General features: G+C 45.0%; 1 protein-coding gene across 1 annotated transcript in view; it reads right to left on the bottom strand.

The window, feature by feature from the left end:
• Positions 1-14,932: 14,932 nt before the first annotated feature.
• LOC115090983 overlaps positions 14,933-17,956 on the bottom strand; it is a 35,096-nt gene continuing 32,072 nt past the window's right edge. The window contains exon 9 of the mRNA XM_029600728.1: positions 14,933-17,883. Coding sequence (XP_029456588.1) covers positions 17,804-17,883 — 80 coding nt within the window. The 3' untranslated portion in view covers positions 14,933-17,803. The remainder of the gene's footprint in view (positions 17,884-17,956) is intronic.

Here is a 17,956-nt window from a genome sequence, read left to right as displayed (position 1 = left end):
ATAATCAGCAAATCAATATACCAGTAGACTGCTTATAGTTGCGGTGTACTCACAACTCAAACCTCCAGAGAGAGGCAGGAGCTCCTGGAGACACAGGGCCTCTTGAACCCAGCTTGGCTTACACTCTTATACCCCCACCCAACATGGTACTTCCCATAGAGTGCTCACGCTCTCTCTCTTTCTCTCTCTCTGTAGGATTTAAGGTGGACCAGGCTAAGGAGGGAAAATAGGACCACTCCTTCACCGTCCCCTCTCAGCAATCTCTTTTCCAAGCTGAAGAGCCCTAGGCTGCATAGCCTCTGATCATAGGATAGATGTTCCATCCCTTTATCATTTTTGTCACCTTCCTTTGCACTTTTTCTAGTACCACTACGATTTTCATAAGATAAGGCAACCAGAACTACACAGAATACTGAAGGTTCAGTTCCACCATGGCTCAATATAAAGGCAATATGATATGTTGTGGTTTATTCTCCATTCCTTTTCAGATCATTTCTAACATTGTATCTGCTTGTTTGACCACTGCCATGCACTGAACGAAGGATTTCAAAATGTCCACAAGAACTCCAAGGTCCTTTTCCTGGGTAGTGATTCCCAAATCAGAACCCAAAATCATGCACCTGTAAGTGGGCTTATTTTTCCCTCTGTACATAATTTTGCACTTTTCTACATTAAATTTCACCTGCCATTCAGTTGCCCAATCTCCTGTTGCAGTTCCTCATCATCTGCTGTTTTAACAAATGTATAGGTAATACAAGTATTTTCTAAATGTTTTTTTTAAATCAAATAGAAAACGGATGAATATAAGTGACCTCTGAATCATTTTTTTTCAACTCATCTTTTCAATGGCAGACCAGAGCATTAGAAATATTTCAGATTTTTATTTTTGGTGTGGGGGGTCTACAAGAAGGGCAGGAGTTCCTTTCTTAACGTGCCGGGATTGGGAACAGAGACAGGAGAAGAGAGACAGCAGGGTAATTGCCAGGTTCTTGTGGCCTGTTTTGGCCACTGTTGGAAACAGGATGCTGGGCTTGATGGACCCTTGGTCTGACCCAGCAGGGCAATTTCTTATGTTCTTATGGTTCTCCCTAGTGGTACCTTGCAGGTTGTGATAATTTGCATTGGACCAACCTAGAAATAATAACACTTGGAGGACCACACAGGGCATGTCTTCCAAAATCAGGCCTATTGCAGCATTTTTTTTTTTAATTATTTCTAGGCTGGTGCAAACTGGGTGTCAGAACCTGCAAAAAATCCAGAAAGGGTCTCTCCATAAAACAAAGATTAGGATGCCTTTGATAAACCTCCTAAACAATGTGGGAGTTTTAATGTGACAAATCTGTACAACTACTCTCAGAACTGCAGGAGAAGCTAATCTATTGACTCTTTTTCTCTGCAGCTAACTTAATGAATGTGATACCTTTAGGGGCCAATCTACTCGAAGAATTCTTCCTTCTCCCGACTATGGGAAAATGCCTAAGACACCTGGTGACCTTTATAGTCTCACTATCAATATATTTAGAACACCTGACAAATTCCAAACTGCATATGGAAAAGAACTAAAGTCCCAACATATGGGCCGATTAACGCCTGCCAAAGGCAGGCGTTAATTTCAGCCAGCCCCTTACTTTATAATGGGTAATAATAGCGCGTGGAAAATGCGCATCCAAACGGGAGCTAATGGTGTGCTCAGCCTGAGCGCACCGTACTGAATCAGCCTGATAGTTTGAAACTACTACCCTTAAGGGAAACATGGGGATAACCTGCATGGCACGGCCGATACTACTACCACAAGATGCTTGCTGGGCAGACTGGATGAACCATTTGGTCCTTTTCTGCCGACATTACTAGGTTATATATGTTACATACTACATCTGTTACAGTTTTTGCCTTGCAGGTATAGTCATAAGACTAACTAAATTAATTTTTGTCTTTATAATATTTTTAAAACAGTTTGTAGGCAGGCGGTTTTACAAGTTGCTTATCTTGTCTGTTTTGCAAATGGCTTCCAATGCACCTTTAGAGCTAGCCAGTATATATGAAAACTCTTACGAGTCTTCCCTCAGCACTGTATATTTATGACTCCTTAACTTCTCAAAAAGCCCACTTTAAATCACCGAAATTTATGCTTCAAAACCCAAATTTCCCACAAATGGAACATGCTGTGTATTACATAGAGAAGAAATTCCTCTGAGGTCATGGGCGCCCATGATACTTTTATTCTGTTCTGGAAGGAGAGCTCTGCTGTAAGTGGCCATCGCGGTTTATACAGTGACTGAAGGTGGTGAGATTATTAGTGGGGTCTTTCAGTTTTCTTAGCTTTGATCTTAAACCAGGGGCCAAGTTTGCTTATAATATCCTCATTGGATAACTACAATAAAATAAGAGTCATTAAAACATAGGATGCAGCTCTTTCCTCCCCACCACTGCAGGAGAAGCTAACCTATTGGCTCTTTTTTTCTGCAGACAGCCTAATGAATGTGGTAACTTAGGGGCCAATCTACTCGAGAAATTTTCCCTTCTCACGACTATGGGAAAATGCTTAATTATCCACTGGGGAAGGAAGCGTGCCTTCCGAAACCTGGACCAAATTGGGTGCTTGAAAACAATAAGCAAGTACTGAAACAGATTCAAGAGCGTCTGAGGAATTAGCGTACGATAATAGTGAACAGACTGGGACAGCACATATAAATTAAGTCGCAGAAAAGTTAAGTAAACACTTTCATGATTCATGAAATCTTAAATGCATAAACACTGTTTGATAAAAAAAAAAAAAAGAAAGAATAACAAGGGACTAATGATTATACGATAGTGGGCATGGCCATGGGATTGTTGAGCTATGTGCTTTGCTATGGTTTAAGCCTCTGAGATGAAATTCCTTATATCATTACAATTCAGCGAGTGAGTGCATATAGTAAAAAGTATTTTTTTTAAATAATTCACTGTTTATTAGCAGGTTCATGCAAAAGGTTTACAACACATTATAGTAAACAAATACACCATACCCAAGCTAACCAAGTGTCATCTAAATCCCATCTGGGCATAGCGTTATCGCACATGGACCATAGTAACTGGATTAACTGAGATAACAAAACCAACTTTGTTCAAACTCCCCCCCCTCCCTTTTCCCCCACCCCCTACCTCCCCTTACCAAAATCACGCTTTGTGGGTGTCAGTCCATTGCTGAAACAGATGCCAAGTATTGTTATATTGTATCACTGAGTCTCTGCGCACGGCTGTCAAGTATTCCATATGAGAAATCCATTTCAAACGGCGTATCACCGATGAGAGAGAGGGTGCTCGAGTGTCTTTCCAATGCTGGGCAATCTCCCCTCGAATCGCATGAGCCAACGCTCTGATGAAGTAGCCTTGCTCTTTATTCACTCTATTATCCAAAAAGTTCAACAGCATCTCCCTGGGACGTAGCTGTATGGTTATATGTGATAAATTCTGTAGCCATTTTTCTGCATGCGTCCACAATATTTTAACCTCTGGGCACGTCCACCACATGTGGTAGAAATCTCCCTCTTGCCCACAGTTCCTCCAACACAAGGCATCCCCGCACCTTCCCATTTTCCTCAGTTTACAAGGAGTAACATACCAGCGAAATAACATTTTAAAGCTGTTTTCTATCAATCGAGCAGCTATAGAACTACGACTAACTGCCAGAAAGCATTCATCCCATTCCCCCTCCGTTAACGGAGCTCCTAAATCTTTTTCCCAAGCTTGAATATGTCTTAATTTAATAGTCACAGCACAGTAAAAAGTATTTTTTGAAAAGTATTTAATAAAATATTGAGTGGAATTATAACAATTTTCAGATTCTTATTGTGATTTTCCACTTTGGACTGGGTGTATTGGCACCTGGTTGGCCTTTATAGTATCATTATCAATATATACAGAACCCTGGGCTCTCTACTAACGACCTTTCTCCATTCGGAAAACCAACCATTTTAGTCCTACCCTCTGTTCCCCCTCTTTTATCCAATTACCAATCCACAACAGGACACCGCCTCGGATCCCATGACCTCCCAGTTTCCTGAGCACTCTCTCATGAGGGACTTTGTCAAATGCCTTCTGAAAATCCAAATTCACTATATTAGCTACCACACCTTTATCCACATGTTTATTTACACCCTCAAAAAATCTAGGAAACTGGAAAGGCAAGACTTCCCCCTTTGCAAAATCCATGTTTTCCTCATAAAACCATGTCTTTTTAAGAGTAGCTTCAACCATTTTGCCTAACATAGATGTAAGGGTTCACTGGTCTATCGTTTTCCCAGTTCACCTCTGGAGCCCTTTTTAAAAATCGGTGTCCAGACTGGAGGGTGGCCAATGTGACATCATCACTTCTCCCCAATGACAGGAATTATTTTTTGGGGTAGAGCGGGGACTATCCCAACGGCTCAAAACGCATGTACTAGTTTGCAAAGACAATGACACCTCTGTTATGACGTGAATGGTAAAAATAACATTATGTCTATTTAATATTTATTCTCATGTTCTGAAACTCCGTTCATTGTAACGCCTAACCGCGATTGTTTTGTTTTATGTAAACCGACCTGATTTGATATTTGTATCGAGAAGGTCGGTATATAAAAATGCTAAATAAATAAATAAATAAATGTCCAATCTCCCAGAAGTCAATAACTTTCATAAGGTAAAACAGAGCAGAGATGGATATAATGTTTAAGCATAGGTGCCAGCTCTGTGGGTGCTTGAGCACTCCCATATTGTCTCCAGTAATCCTGTGAATCAGGAACTCAGAGCTCAATGCTTGCAGGGTAAGATGGGAAGTACTTCTTTCTCCCTGCTACTGCTTTTATCTTCCCCTGCAGACGATTGGCTGGCTGTGGAATGTCTGACCAATCAGGTGCAGGGGGATCAGAGAGTAGCAGCGGTTTAGGACAGGCAGGCTTCCTGCCTTTGGTCTGTCTGGAGGTACAATAGAGATGAGGGGGGATTCTGGGAAAGGGGAAGAAGGACAGAGGAACGGTGATGAGGGTTGGAGAGGGGCTTAGAGTACTGCTGGGGGAGAGGAGCGAGAATGCTGACTGGGAGATGGGATTTAGTTGTAAAAGGGAATACTGCTGGGAAGGTCTGGGAGAGGAGCTGAAAGAAGGAATGCTGGCGAGGGGAGAAACTGTGAGGGGAAGAGGGACTGACGATGAAGCGGTGCGAGAAGAGTAGACAGACTATGAGAAGGACTGAAAAAAAAAGGGACATGGGCCGAGAGACGAGGGGGAAGGTGATATAAACTGAGAGAAAGGGCATAGGCTGGCATAAGCAGAGGAGCTGACACAGGCGTAGGAATGTGGTGGGCCACTCAGGCCCTGGCTTGCCCGCTGCTGTTGCTGGAGGCACTGCATGGCTTTCTGCCTGTCTTGCGCTGGCCTCACAGAGCGAGAATACAAGCACATACTGGGGGCAGGGGGGGGGGGCAGAGCCTGGTTAGCCCCCAACCAAAAAGACATTCTGCTGCCCCTGGAAGCTGGGGTGAGACCAGGATATTCCCCTGCTCTGACCTAGACAGCTCCTTCTCCAGTTATCCCGTGAAGAGGACTGGAAAAGGAGATGTGCAGAACAGAGGAGGGGAGCTGGTAAGCAAGATAAAACAAGAGAAGGGTTGTGAGAAATGAAAGGGAGAGGGGAGGGATGGAAGTGGCAGGAGGGTTTGAGACTAGGAAGTGGTGAGAGAAGATAATGAGCTCTGGAAATCCAGCTGGCTGACAGATATACACATGGAGGAAAAATAACAGATGAGAAGATAAGCAGAATATAATTTAACAAGAAAATGGATGAGGAGGCAGAGGCCTAGGATAGATTAACCTATAGACACAGAGGTTGAAAATTGTCTATGCCGAGTTTACTGAAAATTTCTGTGCTAGCTGGGATGGGTCAAAGGTAGGGGGGCAAATATTATCTGTTCTTTTATTCTCACCCTGCAGTCACCAGGATGAATAAGGTTTTTTTATCGGGAGGATGGGGAAAGGGAGGGGGGGGGTGGAGGTTGTGGTGGCGGGCGATGCCGTGGAACGAAAAGCGCTCTGTTAAAAATTGCTCCCCCTTGGCAGCGCCAATATTGCATGGGGGCTGCAGTCAGGGCTTGAAATGAGGGGACCACCGCCCTCGCTCGGAAAAAAAAAAAATAATAAAGAAATCATTCCCCTGTTTGTATCCAGCAGGAGGGTTTCCAAGCTGAGGGCGGAAAGCACCACCTGCAGCTGTGCTCCTAGATCTGCTGAGCTGCCAGCGCTCAGGACGTGCGGGTGGTGGTGTGGGTTTATAAAATGCTTCGGGGGGGGGGGGGGGGGGGCCTTTCTAGAAAAAAAAAATGTGCTTGGGCTTAGGGAAGACAGAGCAGGGAAGCGATTTATGCCTATGGAGGAGGGGGAAATCGCAAAGGAAAGCTAAGTGAGCCTTCAGTCTTGCACCCTTGCCTATCAGCGGCAGCTCAGGCATAGCATCTTCCTCTCTTGCCCACCTCACTCTCCTCTCTCCTGCCTTTCCCCAGCATCCCTGCTCTCAATCCCTGTCTAGCATCTCTCCTTTCTTCTGCCCCCCCTCCCCCAGCATCGCCCTCTTATTTATTTAGGCATGTTCTATACCGTCGTTCCAATAGAAGATCACAACGGTTTACAAAACCAACATTCATATAGTCGAGGTCAACACAACATTTAAAGACATGTGAATTAGGGGCCAAGACTGTAGTTCACTCGGTTCAGCACGCCGGCATTACCCCAATCGTTGTCTGCAAGCCCTACATGCCTAGGATCCTCCCTCTCCATCCCCTCTCCTGCCCAGCACCTTCTCTCTCTCTCTCTCTCTCCACCTCCCCCCGCCCAGCCATGTTCCTGCCTCCACACGTGCCCAGCATCACTCCCTTTTCTCTTTGGAGGCTGCGTCTTACATGTGGGTAGGCAGCATCTGAGGTTTCATGGTGTTTGCCACACTGCCCCCTCTCCCAATAAAAGTTTTGGCACCCTAGGCTAATGGAAGAACCAGCCCTGGCTAAGGCTGCTATTGAACGGAAGCCGAATCTGCCGGGGAGGGGTATAAGCGATGGGGAGCAGTGAAGGGAATGGGCGAACCAAGCCTGCGGAGGAGCGGAGCTGGCTGAGCAGAGAATGGGAAGAGAAACTGGGAGGGGACAAAGCTGGGCGTAGGGAGATGGGGGAGCAGAACAGGATACGGGAGTGTACGGAGAGGAGCAGGTAAAGGGGGATCGAACCCCCCCATGCCTTCAAAATATAAAAGTCAAAAGTATCCACATGTAGGAGAGGGAGAAATTAACAAAAAAAAAAGTGGAGAGGGAGTAAGGAGAAGAAGTGGAATAAAGGTTAAGGTGGAGAGAGAAGGAAGAAGAGATTAGGAGAAGGGGAGAGAAAAGGGGAGACCGAGAGAGAAGTGGTGTGGAAGGTGAGAGGGGGAGGTAGAGACTGTGGTGTGGATGGGCTGTGGGTGAGGGGGGAGAGTGGGAAGGAGACTGGTGGGGAATGAGCTGGGCTGGTGAGGAGAATGACTGGCAAAACTGTGAGTGCATCCATAGCTTTTGTTTTGGCCATCATTGTCTACGTTACCAGCTCCTCTCTGGATCCTGAACTACAGGCTGGTCCGTCAGAGTCGGGCCCCACTTTGTATTTTGTTTCCCTTTTTTGCGATGGCTGCTCTAATTTCTGTTTGGTTCAGCACCCTCAATCGTTTTCAAAAGTTGGCTCCTAAGCGTTAAAGAAATTAGGAGCTTCAGAGTTCATTCAGGTTCACACTATCAGGTAAAGTGCGCTCAGCTGGACGCACATCCACAACCCTTTATACAATAAGGGGTTTAGTGCGTCCATAACATGCGTCCAAATTCCCCCCCCCCCCCCCCCCCCACAAAACTAACAGCGCTCATCACATGCAAATGCATGTTGTTGAGGCTATTAGTAATTCACCCCAGATACCGTAAAAAATATGTGCGCCCGATCTGCACACGACACGCTCAGAAATTAGCACCTGAAAAAGTGTAATCCTCCGGCTTAATATCCTAGCAATATTAAGTCGGAGGAACCAAAAAGATTAAAAAAAAATTTTTTTTTTAAATGTGCTAGCGGGTCAGGTTAGGAAACGGACGCTCAACTTTATGAGCGCCCGTTTTCCTAACCCGTGACCGTCAGCGGGTTCGGAACCTGCCGACACTCACCTCTCCTGGGCTTCCGCTGCTAAGGAGGCGCTAGGGACGCGCTGTTGCCCCTAGCGCCTCCTTTTTAGCGCGACCCCCTCATTTAAATACAGTATCACGCACCCAGGAGAGGTGGCTGGGCGAGCAACACTGAGCGCCCGTTTTCCCCATGCACGTTACAGTATCGGTCCGTATGTTGGCTGCAACGAGGAGGTTTCAGCCCCCTCTAGTGGCAAGAGATCAGAGCCATGGCTGACATGGTCACAACAGCGACAGAAAACCATAAATGTTGTTTATTTTCTTATTCGGGTTTTTGCAGTTCTGCAGTACAAAAATAATCATCATAATTATACAATCACATCTGAACAGCAGAGAATGCTTGCTACATATACCGCTGCTAAGTGCTGTGACACTTTCAAAATCCACTCAAAGAAAGAATGTAAATTGGATTTCAAATTTTCTCTACCATGGAGACTCAGTATATGCAAATTTATCCCATGCATATTCCTTGTGGATATCCTGAAAAGTCGATTAGTTCTGGGGTCCCCAGGTCAGGTTTGGGAAGCCCTGCTCCGATAGTAGGGTGATGATATAGGTCAGGGGAAGGTCACTCCAGTCCTGGAGTGCCACAAACAATTCTTGTTTTCAGGATATCCACAATAAGTAGGTATGAAGTATATTTATATGCACTACCTCCACTGTATGCATGTCTGTCTCATGCATAATCATTTTGGATATTCTGAAAATCAAATCTGTTTGTGGCACTCCAGGCCGGCGTTGCCTACCCCTGATAGAGCTCCAGGTCCAGGGAGATAAGGTGATCCAGTCCTGGTTTTTATCACTGTTACATGCAGGGAAATGGAGTCCTGCTTTTCTAAGGGAACTCAGGAAGGAAATAATAACCCATTTATTGGCATGCAATGGGGTAAAGCCAGAACTGACCCTAGCTTGAAACCCCCTCCCCCGATCTTAGAGCCGCATGGTGGTCCTATCTAGCAGAGCATTTTCCCCTCGGAGTATATAGAGAGCCCAGCATCCTTGAACGTGCAAAGCAACATTCAGGTTCTCAGGAAGCGATGGATGTTTTAGCTGTGAACAACACCAAGCAAGCAGGGGAGTTTTCTCACTTCAAACATACTGTACATTCATTTCCTTTTCACTAAACTAATTAAAGCCACGCGACAGAGCAGCCGGCTTGCTCCAGAGCCGTGAGGCAAAAATAAGCAAACAGAATCATCATTTTCAAATGAGGTTACAGTAATTTCACTTGTTGCCATAGAAATACACAGAATCATGGGGGGGGGGGGGGGGGGGGGGGAGGAATGTTTCAGTGTGAAGCTTGGTTCAGCCTAACAAATGTTTTCTGGAGCAGACTGACTACTGAAATGCATATAACAAAATATCTGTAACCAAACCAAAATGCCCTTGGCCTTGTATAAGATGACCCCACTCGTGCAGAGGCAGAATTCATTAATTCATTAGCTCAGCAATATTTAAACATTGTTTCTAACAAACTTCAAAATGTTTAAATATTGCTGCCTAATGAATTCTGCCTCTGCACGAGTGGGGTCACCTTATACACGTCTGAGGGCTCAGGGCCATACAGAAATGTATCAGAAATATACCAGGCAGAGGATGCATTTCTACAAGCGCTTTGTATAAGAAGTTTAAATCCTCCTGGTTTGGCCAGGGTTTGAATGGTTTTATGTCCTCAGGGGCAAGATGGGGAGGCAGGATGTTAACTCCCTCTTCCCAACCCAAACATTATGCACGTTCTCAAGCTCAACCAGTCAAGTCCCTCAGCTCATGGCTCAGACTTTACATTTGATCTTAGCCAAGAAGCGACATATCAAAAGGACAGAACTAAAGAATATCATCACAGGTTTTGCTACAAGATAAGTTCCACCCACCAAAAAATGGCTTGCTATCCCTTTCCCAACCCCCGTTTCAGACATCAGATCGGTTGAGAGTTTGCGTTCTCCCTGCTTTATCTGATATGGTGCAACAAAGCGTTGCTGGTAGTCTTGGAGAGAAAGGCCCTATGTCTGCCAGCCTGACCCCCATCCCGCTGGTGGCTAAAAGAAGAGAGGCCCCACAATCACCACGGACCCTATCCCATTGGCAGCTGAAGGAGAGAGGGCCTGTGGTGGCCAGCATACCTCTTGCCACTGGTGGCTGAAGAGGAGGAAAGAGAGGCCCACTGGCAGCTGAAGAAAAAGCCCAGTAGGGCCACTAGCCCCTCTCCTCCTGCTGAAGAAGAGGCCCATAAGAGCATAAGATATGTCATAGTTGCTCAAACCAAGGGTCCATCAAGCCCAGTATCCTGTCTCCAAAATGGCCAATCCAAGTCACAAGTACCTAGCACGTACCCAAACATTAAATAGATCACACGCTACTAATGCCGGCAACAAGAAGTGGCTATTCCCTATTGATTAATAACAGTTTATGGCCTTCTTATCCAGGAACTTATCCAAACCTTTTTTAAACCCAGCTACACTAACTGCACTAACCACATCCTCTGGCAATGGATTCCAGAGCTTAATTGTGCATTGAGTGAAAAATAATTCTCGGATTCATTTTAAATGTGCTGCTCGATAGCTTCATGGAGTGACCCCCCCCTAGTCCTTGCATTAGCCAAAAGAGTAAATAACCAATTCACATTTCCAGGACATTACCCTGTCTAGAGTAAGACTGTTCCATCTCTCACCTGCTGTCTCTGGGCTGAACCGACTCTCACCTCGACTACACCCCGAGGCCCACCTAAGTCCTGCCGGCCCCAGCACCCAAAGGCTCAACCCACGGGGAACGAGGGCTGGTATAGGTGAAGCTCCAGCGGCCTCTGTCTATCAGCCCACTCCACCTGTCGACGGTGGGGACCCGTAGGCCCCTACCTACGGGTTGCATCAACCCCACCTCGGCCCAATGGTCCACCTCCGACACAACAGGTGAGTCTCTGTCTGTGTTTTGCATTTGTGACAGAGGTGAGGTATTCTGCTAGTCTATAGTTTCTGTGCAGGGATCTATGGCAACCTGGTTTATTCTGTTTTCCTAATAAACATATTGGTGTTTTAGAGCCTGGTGTAATATTTCCGGTACTTCCTCTTCATAGGTAGGATTGTTACTGTTCAAGTCCTTGGTGTTGGGGTGCTGTTATGGTATGACAGGTTTGTTATATAGAGGGCAATATTCAGCCTCATTGTGGCTCTGCTAGTTAGCTAGATAAACTTATCCAGCTAACAGTCTGTACATTCAGAGGTGTGACCACACCACTGAATTTACCCAGCTATCCTAATGTTAGTAGATAAGTTTATCGGACTTACTTTAGGAAAGTCCTATGGCCTGAGCAGGCTTAGGGCTCAAGTTCACTAAGCAATTTTCCCATACAGACAGAATGGGAGAAAAACCTCAGTAAATCAGGGCCTTAGCAGGATAACTTAGCCGACTAATTCTGAATATCCAATAAGCCGGACATCTTATCTGGCTAAGTCAGCCCTTGGCCCACCCACCACTTAGCCAGCTAACTAGTTATCCGGCTAAGCGACCGCTGTTCAGTGGGGCCAGATATTCAGCTGCCGCCACTTAGCCAAATAAGTCCTGACTTATCTAGCTAAATGGTGCTGAATATTGCCCTTATAGGTTCTCAGTTTCCCTTTGTTAGAGTTTCGTGTTACTTCATAAAGGGGCTGGCGAAGGAAGGTATTTGTGCTGCTGTTACTGAGGTGACAACAGAATTTGAATTTTTTTTTTTTTGTTTCTATGGTGGGTTGTAAGGGTCAGTGTCCTAGGTCTGCTGTTGGGAGACCTTTCTGTGGATGCAGATTGTGTTGCAAAACTGGAGATGCAGGACTGATGTTGAGATTCTGTCCCTTCTTGTATAGACTTGAGTCTTTACTCTCATGTGCACACAGAAGAATTGGTTGAATGAAGATATCAAATCATTTTAATGGCTGTTTTATTGGAAGGTTGAAACTGGCTGAGTTTTTTGTTTTGTTTTTTCAATAGTTGCACAGAAGACCCTTGGAACTCTCTTACTGTATCTTCCATAGCCAATTTGCTAGCCGAGGGCCACGATGTGTGTCAATGTCACTTTGGCTTGCCTGCCTCCATACATAGCTTTCCCCCTGTCACCACCCAAATACTGCTGTCTAATATCTTAATACTGACAGACTCACCCTATCACTACCACTCCGCTTAGAGTTTAAAGAACTTGGTTTCCAAAGAGCTCCAAATGGCCCAACCACTTCAAAAATCAAAACTCCCTCTTGTCTTGACTAGTTTGTGATTTTCTGTGTTTATTTATGCCCATGAACACATCAATCACAGGCCGGGATACATTTGACAAAGCAGAGGCCATGGGAGGGGAACATATCACTTTAAGGTGCTGGGCATGTTGAAACAGGAAGCTTTTTGTCCTCCATTCTGCGAGATCTGGAGGTGTGCAAACATCGTGCAGGGAAGATAAATCGTCACAGGACGGAGTCTGGTACCACCTGAGCAAAATCTTCTTTTTAGCTGCAGGGTGAAACAAATGGCGCAGGCCAGAAGTCTCCAGATATTCAGTCACTTACCCAACTCAGGAGCGGAACAGAATGCAGCACGCTGGGCAATGTAAGTTTGAATCCATTTTAGTTGGGGAAAAAAATTCAAAAGAAGAATAAGTAGTGATAGAAGATGTTCTATCACGCCCAGAACATGGTCTGCCGTAGCCAGAGCTGAGCCCTGACCTCACTGTAAATACCAGGCCTTTGCAAATTACATGGATCTGTTCACATTTACAGATACTGCACAACAAACTGAAGAGAGATTTAAATTTAGCAATTTTGTAAATTTCATACTAGACCTCACAAACAGAATTACCAGTAAAGAAAAGAAAATTAAGGCACAGGAGCCCCTCCTCCAGACTGGTCGGAATCCCACTTCAGATCTGTGACTATCTGGCTTGAATTTACTCAGACTGGTTCAGATGTATGTGAATATTGGCACATACATCTGAACCAGGTTCAACACAGGGAGACTGCTTGAAGAAAGCAAAAATTCTGAATATCTGAACTGGGTCATAAAGATCCACAGTGCAGCAATGGAAACTCCCCTACAGTTGGGGATGGCTCATATTTATTCAAATCAATCCATGGCTTTGGCTGATTTGACCCTGGATCACATGGGATTAATATAAAACTGGTTCACCTGCCCCTAAAAGAGCACAAGATTTCTGCAACTGCCTTGTACATTAGGACACTGACAGAAAGCCAGGAGAATGGGGGCAGGGAATAGCAATGATGATGAAATGACTAGAAGTCATCACTTTCTAAAGAGGAAATATCGACATGAAACCCAACTGCCAGACACCCCCTCTCCCCATAACGCCCCCCCCACACACACACACACACATACCAGATGCTAATTTATATTCTCTTCTTAGAGAAGAAGATTTAATGCATGGTTTTGGAGATTTCTTAGTGACCAGCATCTTCATTCCAATTATTGAATACCAGAGAAACCAAAACAAAAAAAAAAAACACAAAACTCTGTTGTCTTCAATTTCTGAATTGCTTTCTCTGCAAGTGAATGAACCTACCCACTCCCCCGCCATTTTTTTTTTTTTTAAATTCTACAATTTCCCCATTATTTGCCTCATCCACGCTGGAACGATGTAACGTCTATTTTTCCAGTGGTCAAACTAACTTCCCGTAGGCCTCCTCCCACCCCCACAAAAAAAAAAATTAAATAAAATAGTAGTTAAAAATGTAAAGGGATTTTGTTGAGTCCTAATCACAAAAGCTTCCGTGAAAGGCCCCTTTGCTACATACTCGGTACAGTCCTCTCAAGACTATAGATTTCTTGCTGACCCTGATGGATGTGGAGAAAGCTTCCACATTCTGATCTTCACTCATTCTCTACCCATCATTAAGGTCCAGTTGAAAAAAACCCAACAACTCAGTCTATTGTAGAACTTGTACTGAAAACTTAGGCACTCGAGGAGCGTGAAATCTGCAAAATATAACTTAAAAAAAAATTACAGGAATCTCCTGTCCATTCATTTCTACATAATAAAGGGCACAGTGTGGTACCGCGAGAACAGGTAGCTTGGTTCAAGATTTTCCTCTGCAGAAAGGGGATGGTTCTGAATAAGCTGCATAATGAGAAGGTATACAGGGACTTTTTTTTTTTATTACCAACATATCTTTAAGAGATTTTCAAAGAGCAGTTACTTGCATATTTATTTATTTAAATGTATTTATTTAAAAATGTTTCTATACCGTCGTTTAGTGATATACCATCACAACGGTTTACAAATAGGCACATAAATAAATTCGAGATGGATTGTACTTTAACCAGGGGGTGCCGCAGTTGTTCAGATACATGATTCAATATTCTAAGCTATATGTAAAGTGTATTAAAATTCCCTTTATGGGCTAACCGTAGATGCGGTATACTGTAATTCTTTAACTTAATACTTAAGTGTGATAAAATAAAAATAAAAACACACATATGTTCTCAGGTGACTTTTGCTTGTGCGTATAAGTCCTTTTCTTGTTTCTCAGTACTACCTATTTCCCATTCTCACTTTGAAAGGCCTTTTTGAAAAGCCATGCTTTTAAGCTTTTTTTGAAGAGTTTTTGATCCCTCATCAGTCTTATTTCGGGTGGCATTGAGTTCCATAATATAGGGCCGGCTAATGACAGTGCTCTCTCCCTTACTTGTGTCAGTTTAGCTGTCTTTACGGAGGGTATGGTTAGTAAGGCTTTATTTGCTGGTCTGAGATTTCTTTGGGGAACATGTAGTAGTAGTAGCCTAGTGGTTAGAGCTGCAGGCTGCTAATCGGGGGGGGGGGGAGCCAGAGTTCAAATCCTTCAGTTGTTCCTTGTGACCCTGGGCAAGTCACGTCACCCTCCATCGCCTCAGGTTCAAACTTAAGGGCTGAGTATTAAAGCTGTGTGCTGAAATTCAGCCCACGGTTTCCTAGTGAAACTCCCAGACGGAATGCTAACAAATCAGGAGCTAAAAAATAGGCAGAAACTGGGAAAACGTGCAGAAAGAAAAGGCTTAGCACATGCACCAAAGCAAGAGTCATGTGCACTAATCATGTTTTCCATGCATAAAATAGGATTTACGCACCCAGATCCCAGCAGCAGAACTCCAGATTAGCATTAACTCCACCTTGAACTAGGAGTTAAGCAGGTCAGCGCATCTCTCTGCACGGGGGTAACAGCTAATGCCTTCATTTGCATGGGATCTCCCTGTAAAGGCGCTAACAGATGCACATTTTTGGTGTGCAAAACTCCTTGCTGCAACTGCAGTAAAGTTTGCGCACAACTGAGGGTTAAATGGTGCAATCTGCCGAGTGCACCTTTTTGTACGCTCTCTAGGAGCGGGGAAAAACTTACTGCAGTGGTTCCCAAATCTATCCTGGGGGGACCCCAGCCAGTCACAAATTTATCTCGTGCATATTCATTGCAGATATCCTATAAACTCGACTGCCTGGGGGTGCCTCAGGACTGGTTTGCAAACCACTGCAAACCTGTTCCCAGAGCGCTTACAATAAGGTGCACTTGGCAAAGTTCACAGTTTAACCCTCAGTTGTGTGCAAACTTTACTGCAAATGCAGCAAGGTGTTTTGCACACAAAAAATGTGCGCACAACAATGTGCGTTTGTTAGCGCCTTCCCATGGAGATTTTGGGAACTTCTGACCTATGGTACCTGAATATAACTTGCCTTGAGCTACCAATGAAAAGGTATGAGCTAAATATAAATGTATTTTTTTTTCTATACCACATTATTGGCCCAATAGGGTGTCCAAGACGTTGTACAATAAAAATTACAGTATAATACCCTAGCAACCCATCTCAATTCTTTTGCCACCTACCCTCCATAAGAACATAAGAAAATGCCATACTGGGTCAGACCAAGGGTCCATCAAGCCCAGCATCCTGTTTCCAACAGTGGCCAAGCCAGACTACAAGTACTTGGCAGGATCCCAAGAGGTAGATAAACTACCATCCCACAAATTAAAACATTTAAAAACAGCTCTCACTATTTGACTACTTACCCAGCAGCAGCAGCCCCTGAAAAGTCCTCAAAGCCCCTCCACCTCACAGAAGGCTGAAAAATGTACCCATCAACTGAGGTTCTGGAAAAAGTCAGGACTTCACTTTCTTTTGGAAAGTCAAATAATTCAGCTCCTGTGTAACTTTGATCTGACATTTATTCCATAAGATAAGTGCCAAAACTGAAGCAGCCCTCCCCATAATCTGGATTTTCCCTACAATGCTAGCAGAAGGGAACTACAATAAGGCCCCCTACTAGATCTTAAATTATGCTGTGGATGGTACCAGTTCAGTTTCTCAGATAAAGAGGATCAATGCCTCTCATTACGCTGAACACCAGTGCTAAGCCCTTAAACTGTATACAAGCTACAATGGGAAGCCAGTGAAGAGAGTGGAGCTTTGTCTTCACAGGGTTAAGTCTGGAACACCCAGAACCAGCCATCTGTCGTAATTTTAAGAAGACCAATCGAACCATTTGAGCCATTTGAGCCTCCAAGTTACATCTGGACTTCAAGGCAACCTCCAAATCTGAACTGGTCAGCTCTTCTTCTTCCAGAGTGACCAAAGGAATAATATTTGGCTCTGACTGTCAGATTTTTAATACCACAGTTTTGGAGGTACTCAGCACACAATTACTTCTTACAAGCCAGTCTGCAATATTTGCAAGCTTATTGTTAATATCCTGCACTGTACCCATCTCATTCTTAAACGGTACCACCAAATGGATGTCATCAGCGTATAGATAGCCCCTTACCCCCAAAGTAGCTGCATAAAGATATTAAAAAGCAGCCTAAAAGTAGGTGGGAACAAAAGTACCTTTGCTTCTTGTTCCTGCTATGTGTGTAGCTGGGTTGCAGGAGAGAGACAGAAGGCCCCTGTTTTAACAATGGCTAAATGTAACCACTTTGTGCCACAGCTCAACTCTATTTAGCCGCTATATTCTTTCACATCCAGGGATCCAGATGCCTAACTCTGTAGTCAGAGGCCTCCATCCCCTTGGAACTCGTCCTGCACACGGCCTGTGTATTCAGAGCCATTTGTCAGGACCGGACAAGGCTCTAGGCTGTGACACTCGCACCCAGACTGACCAGAGCGATTACAGACTTGGGAGACTATTCCTAAGGAAGTATGGCTTCAGACACTGCAGCACAGGATAGGAGGGCACAAACGCCCTTCTAATCTGCTCAGGTTCTTTACCTACTGCAGACCCCACTTGGCCTCCAGCACTATCTCGACTTCCCCTGCATTTAGTTGGGATGGAGGGTTTGGGGTGCGTCTGTTTCAAAAGATGTCGGAGATTACCAAGGATCATGGCCTGGAGGGTAGGAGGGCTTCCCACAGAATGAAATAACCTAGGGTGGTGGCGCTCATGACATGAAGTGTCCCGGCTCGAGCAATCCCGTCCCAGAGCGCAGAGGCCCTGCGGAGTCCCTGGGTCACTGCTGGTTGAAAGGCTGAGGCTTTGCGGTGCGGACTGCAGAGGAGGGTGGGGGCTCCCCGGAAACTTCACAGGAGCGTCCCTCCAAACCTTTTCCTCCGATTCTTGTAACCCGCCACCATTTCTCCCTTTGCATTACGAGAAGAAGCCGTCGCCGGTCACGCCGTGCTCATACCGTGGAGCTCCTCAAAGGACAAAGAAACAATAGTGTCCGCCTCCTTCTCTCCAGCGGCGTCTCCTAGTGGGAAGCGGAAGCATTGCAGTCAGAACAGCTCAGAGCCTCCGCGAGGGGACCCGGGACAGCGAACGCC

This window comes from Rhinatrema bivittatum, chromosome 4 (genome assembly GCF_901001135.1).
Source record: "Rhinatrema bivittatum chromosome 4, aRhiBiv1.1, whole genome shotgun sequence".
Classification (NCBI taxonomy): Eukaryota; Metazoa; Chordata; class Amphibia; order Gymnophiona; family Rhinatrematidae; genus Rhinatrema; species Rhinatrema bivittatum.
The sequence above is the reverse complement of the archived record's forward strand: the minus strand, read 5'-3'. Positions and strand labels throughout refer to the sequence as shown.